The sequence below is a fragment of the Daldinia caldariorum genome, assembly GCF_022478825.1.
Source record: "Daldinia caldariorum strain CBS 122874 unplaced genomic scaffold F4812scaffold_7, whole genome shotgun sequence".
Taxonomy (NCBI): domain Eukaryota; kingdom Fungi; phylum Ascomycota; class Sordariomycetes; order Xylariales; family Hypoxylaceae; genus Daldinia; species Daldinia caldariorum.
Window position 1 is genome coordinate 1,033,655 of NW_025953043.1, and position 6,000 is coordinate 1,039,654.

A 6,000-nucleotide genomic window follows, 5' to 3' on the forward strand; every position below is an offset into this window, starting at 1 on the left:
TCGGAGAGTGACAGACGTACCTAACCTAACCTAATGCATTTTCGTTCTTGGATCTACGAAGCGTCGCTCATAAGCGTTCCCGCTCGTTTATCCCGTTCTGCCTGTCCGCCTCTTTAACGAGACTTGAGCTCGTCCAGGAACTATAATCCCATATCTCAGACACAGAGCCCCCCTCCCCCCTCCTGTAGACCCCCCTATATTGGGTTAGGTTAGGTCAGATTAGGCTAGGTATAATTATCTGTCATACCATACCATACTCTACCCTCACTTCCACGCCCCCGCCCTCCTCATAACCTCCTCGAACTCGGCCCTGCCCACGCCCTTCCCCACCCCCGCGCCCCCGTTCGCCTCGAGGATCATGTCCTTGAGCAGCTGGTCGTCGACGTCCTGCTTGAGGGTCATGGCCACGCGGCGGAGATGCGACAGCGTCAGAACCTGTTCTTCCTCTCCCCCACCCCCTCCCCCTCCCCCTGCTCCTATCCCTGCTCCGATAAACAACCTAAACGCCTCGTCCACCTCCTCCGCCGCCGGCCCCCCGCCGCCGCCCCGCTCCCGCGCCGCTGCGTGCAGCTTCAGCGCGCAGATGGCCACGAACGGCTCGTACGACGCGTACCCCTCGTCGTCCGGGTCCAGGATCTCGAGGAACTCGGCGAGTTCGGACTTGTTCTTCGGGGGGAGGCCTAGGGCGCTGTTTTTGGATCGTCGCATTAGTATTCGGGATCGGGGACGGGAACGTAAATAGAGAAGAGAAGGAAATGGGAAAGAAGGCAAAGGGAAAAGGAGGGAAAAGGGAAAAAGGGAAAAAGATAAAAAAAGAAAAAAAAGAAAAAGGGAAACGTACACCATGGCCCGCCGCACGTCCTTAGTCGGTATGACGCCCTCCTTCTCGCCCTCCGCCGGCTCCGCGAACAGCCCGAACGCCTCCCTGATCTCGCGCTCCTCCCGCGCCGAAATGTTGTGCTCCTTGGCTAGTTTCGACTGTTTTTCTTTCGGCGTGGTGGTTTCGGTGGTGGTGGCGGCGGCGGTAGTATTTGCGGCTTTGCGTTTGGGCGGCTACGTCATTATTATCATTTGCGATGTTAGCTGTGAGACTGAAGGGAGACAGACAGGTAGGTAGGTACGCGTGTGAATCTGATCTGTTACTGACCATATTTCCGCGTGTTGGGTGAGTGAGGTTAGATTAAAAATCGGTCTGGCAGGTAGGTAGGTTAGGTAGGACGACGACGACAACGACGACGACGACAGCGCAATGGGTACTGGAATTTGTAGGAGGTATTATTAGAGATATTGAAGATTAAGCTTTTGGGTGGTAGGTATGCAGGTGCTAAAGGCAGAGCTGCAGGCGGGTGATAAGGCTGAATTCAGCTCGGCCCACATTTAGCCGTCTCGGTTACGTCCCGGCATGTTTAAAGTTTAGAACGAACTGGACAAGATTTATTAATAAACACAAATAGGTAGCTCTTTTATTCTAGGAACCTCAGGTAGATGAGCTATTTAGTAATAGGTACCTGATATATAATGCTACCTATCATGTATCCCTAAGCGACTTATTATGTATAGTGCGCTAGAACAAATAAGTTGATATAAATATTAGTAGTACTACCCATCATACAAGCCCGGATTTGCTGCTTGCTGAAAATCTGTCTCAACCTACCTACTTCTGGCGGTTTCAATCTCGCAACTAAACCGCCAAGCTTGCTGCTCCGTTCTATCGGCAAGGCCTTATACATGCCTCTGGTATGCAACTCGCCGGCCCGGCCGATCACTCATATGTGTCCGAAGCCTACCCACAGAGCCATGAAATGCGCCAATATCACCATAGCTCTCGGCCTCCTCTTCTCTAGGAATTGAGCGAACTTAGCTAGCACGTGACAGAAAACCAGCCAAATCTCCTTACGACGGCGTAGTCCCGTTCACCGTCGGCTAGTTAGTGCTTTTTGTACGGTGCACGTGGACGATAGAGCACTATCGTACGCATGCTTCACGTCCTTATCCTTTAACTCATGGTCTTCTTGCGTCGCGCTCGATCCTGGCCCGCGCGGGTGTTCTAGGAGGCAGTCGAGCGAACTATGATCAAAAGTGATCAGCTCCTCACCATTGCTCAAGTCTGGCGACCCCCTCTCGAACGCTGCGATACTGGCCTGATTCGTAGCCAAATATACGCATTCAACTGCATGTCTCGAGCAAGAACCGCGGCTTGGTCGACTTTCATCACACTACAACGGGTTGTCAGGAATACACTGTACGAGTACTTGCAGCCAAGTGAGTCCCTAAACCAGAAGCGGGTAATGGGTTTAGTAGGCGAGATACGTCGTAGTCCCGCGATAGCTTTGGCAGTATGCTCCACTAGCAACAATAATATCTACAAGGCTTGGATCTCACGTCCCCGCTTGTTCAATATGGTTATGATGCTAGTCCGATTTGATTCATCGTGTTCTTGAAGCTATTCAACTGACGATGACGACTAGAGATCGGGAGGGATTCTAGCTGCAGATGCGGCGCGGCGCAGTGCGCGATAAGTCTGTTTGCCACAATTCATGTTTTCGTACGATTTATGCCTGTGGCTACTGTCGTATTCACTACCTGGGTAGGTAAGTATTAGGTAGAAGAGAGAGAGAGAGAGACTGGATATATATGGGGGTTGTGTAGAACCTTTTATAAAATACGATTCGTATAGTTAAGTTTAATTTTGCTTATCTCATAGGTTGTATTAACTGCGCGTTAAAATATGTATGCATTAGGTAAACTATGCACATTAGGAGGTATGTACAACAGGTACCTAATATAAAGTAGTATAGGCGGGTGCTACCGTATTGTACTATGTACATAATGCATTACAGGGAACATACATTATGGAACATTAAGTTAGTGGTTAATTGATGTGGCCTGTTGGATTTTGTCTCAACTTTCAAGGTTGGGTTGCGCATATATGGTCTAGACCCGCAGTTGCGGGTATTCAGCTGTCAGGGGATTTCAGGGCAGACACCTATCAGCAACCCCAGCATTGCCCTGTGAAACTCGAAACTCTCTTCCTCGCCAACTTTACGACTTTACAACTTTTCAACTTTTACGAAATTCACATTGCCCATTCCTTTTCTAACAAGTAGACGTCACCAATTGTATCTACAATTGACCCCATTCGCTAGCAAAATTCATCCTCGACATTACGCGACCAACCTAGTATCGTAGAATTATAATCGATAGTAACGAACGAATTCCATTTTTTGTACCGCCGTGGTGCCTAGCATAATCCATCCTTTTTTACCTGACAGATTCCCGCAAGTCCCAATCCGCTTCATCTACTGTTGCTGGGACATAACTCAATATTGTGTGAGATGCCCGGAAGGGCTATGTTCCTAGGATGCAGCTGAGCCCATTACAATCGCGGTTGGCAGCCTCTGTGATAGCCTCCTGCCTTTTGCTCGTTATCTACCTTATTCTACTCTCTCCGAAATTCGCATTCGCTCTCGAGTTCGATCCCATATCCCCCGAACATGACGTACACGAATTATCCTACGAACAGCTGGATGCTGTCGAGATATCAGAGGCTTTGGACCTCGGGTCTCCAGCGTATGAACCAAAATTTGCATTATTCGACCGAAGTATCATAGGAAGAGTAGAAGGTGGTGCGGTTGACATAGCCAACAATGAAGTAAAAAAGTCCAATCTTGCTCCTGGCTCTACGATGACCTATGTCTTCCAAGTTTCGTCAGTTAACGGCGAGACCACGCGGGATCTAAGCGAACCGCTGGAGCTTCGAAGAAGTTTGAATACGTCACGTACGCCGGTTATGGATGGGGCGGGGGATAAGGGCGAGGGTGAAGGCGACGGCGATGGCGATGGCACTTCTCTAAAACCAGAGCTTGTACGTCGGAAAGAATCAACGAAAACGTTATGGATATCCGCAAATACTTGTCTGCAGCCTGCACGCCGTTCATCAGATCGAACGGCTCCGGACCCTCCACAACTTACTCTGTATGTTTCGACATCGCCCGATAATACTTCTCCAGGCCCGGAACAAAGTGAAGATACGCAGAAGGCCATTGTATTCACAGAGGGAGCCGTTATGTTCAACACATCTATAGACAAGGATGTTTACTTGAGCATTTCGGCCCCAAGTGTCTCAGCTGAGGATTTCGACACTTCACGCCAATACAATTTTGAACTCGTCGCTTCTACCGATCGGTATTACTATACGTTCCAAGGCAATCATACTGATCCTGGTCTTGTATGGGTCGATAGTGACGCCTCGGCCGCTCTACTGCAAACCAACTATCTCAACAAAGTCTCGAGCCAGGTGATCAAGACACCGCCGTATGTCATGTTTGCTCATAACGATGGAAATATTGACATTAGGGGTGTGCGTAATTCCTACTGCGGGCTAAGTTCGTATGCCCAGATTAGAAATCTTGCAGATGGCAGCAGCGGAATGATGACCATAGGGCTGAAAAACGGAGGAGACCTGAACTTGACCCGACAGGAGTTCTACGTTAGCGGTCTCAACACTAGCTCTAACTACACAGCTATCCTTGCTCGTCCGCCGGGGAAGAGTCTTCAAACGCGTCAGGATGATTCTTCGGATATAGGCGGCGGCATCGTATTTCAACCGGCCAGTTTTTCAACAAAGCCCAGTAAGGACAAAATCAGTTGTTAGTGGTAATGAGATGCTAACGAGAATACAGACGGCGCATGTACATTTATCTTCAACCTCACATTTTGCGATCAGACCCAATATGCCGTTCCGGGAAACCCACAGACTTTCCCTAACGCCACGGCTCTTGGAAAGTTTTATGACGACTACGTAAGCTCCATGTGGGACAATTTCGATAAAGTCCTACAACAGACTCCCTGTGAGGCTCCTTCCACTGCTCGATACTCCTTGGCCAGGGACTGTGACGATTGTAAGGCTGCGTATAAGAGATGGCTTTGTTCGGTGGCTATTCCCCGCTGTGAGGACTTCTCGTCCCCTGACCGGCCTTATCTACAAATGCGCAACATCGGGACTCCTTTTCCGAACGGAACGACCGTGGACCAGGCTATCCTTGACGAGTACGGGAGTTCCAAGGCTTTCCTTGCGTCTCGCAATCCGAAGATCGACGAGGTCGTCAAGCCAGGCCCGTACAAGGAGTTGCTGCCCTGCGACAATCTGTGCTACGAGCTAGTCCAGAGCTGTCCGGCTTCGATGGGGTTCAAATGTCCTCTGCCGCAAAGCAAGTTCAGCTTCAAAACCAGCTACGCATCAAAGTCGCCGGACAATAGTTTGTCGTGTAATTACCCCGGGTCTGCGCACTTTCTAGGAGGCGCAGGCATACTTTCCCCTTCTTGGACTGGGCTTGTCGGCGTAACGGGGGCACTTTTAATAACACTTCTATGAGAATTGGAGTTCTTCAAGACCATTACATTAGATAAAGGGCATCCGGGGTTGGTTAGGGAGGGGTTTTTTTTTCTCGCGATATTGATGATCATGTTTTCATGGAGAGCAGGCGAAAGGACATGGCATGAATGAATGGCATTGTAATGGGCGTTCTTGGTTTGATATTAAATCTCGTTATTTCATTTTCCTTTGGAACGAGGAAGATTACTTGACTTGATACTTCCACAACTACTCCATCCAATATATACAGATCGTGTCCGCAACTGACGCGGACGGGTTTGATCCAACCTATCTTTTGCAGTCATTAGATACCTTTCATGCCCACGTACTGGTGGGCAATCCTCCGTTTTTTACCTACTGCGAAAGCGTGCCCCAAGCCAGCATGGGTCATGAGCTCGTACTCAAAGGCCAAATAATAAGCTGGCAGTTTGGTTTTGCACATAGTAATGCGATTCCACGTTTGACCTCGTGTCGCTATTGCGACATATATCATCCTTGCCAGATCAGATGATGAATGAACCTCGTACGAACGATGATCTATCTCTCCGGGGGGGGGGGGGGGGGGGGGGGGGGGGGGGGGGCGCGGGGGCGGCGGGGGGGGGGGGGGGGGGGCGGGTGGTGTGAGT

The 6,000-nt window shown here is 49.9% G+C and overlaps 2 protein-coding genes across 2 annotated transcripts; one reads left to right on the forward strand and one right to left on the reverse strand.

Moving 5' to 3' along the window:
* Window positions 1-264: 264 nt before the first annotated feature.
* On the reverse strand, window positions 265-2,212 carry F4812DRAFT_458881 (uncharacterized protein; the record flags this gene model as incomplete). The annotated part of the gene is made up of 5 exons (XM_047937440.1): window positions 265-688; window positions 842-1,053; window positions 1,792-1,840; window positions 1,918-2,067; window positions 2,163-2,212. The coding sequence occupies 5 exons, from the start codon at window positions 2,210-2,212 to the stop codon at window positions 265-267; spliced, it is 885 nt and encodes a 294-aa protein (XP_047790762.1).
* A 1,022-nt stretch (window positions 2,213-3,234) lies between these two features.
* On the forward strand, window positions 3,235-5,526 carry F4812DRAFT_369358 (stretch-activated Ca2+-permeable channel component-domain-containing protein). Its single transcript, XM_047931905.1, has 2 exons — window positions 3,235-4,631; window positions 4,683-5,526. Exons 1-2 carry the CDS (start codon window positions 3,362-3,364, stop codon window positions 5,372-5,374), a joined length of 1,962 nt encoding a protein of 653 aa, XP_047790763.1. The 5' UTR covers window positions 3,235-3,361; the 3' UTR covers window positions 5,375-5,526.
* The last annotated feature ends 474 nt before the right edge of the window (window positions 5,527-6,000 follow it).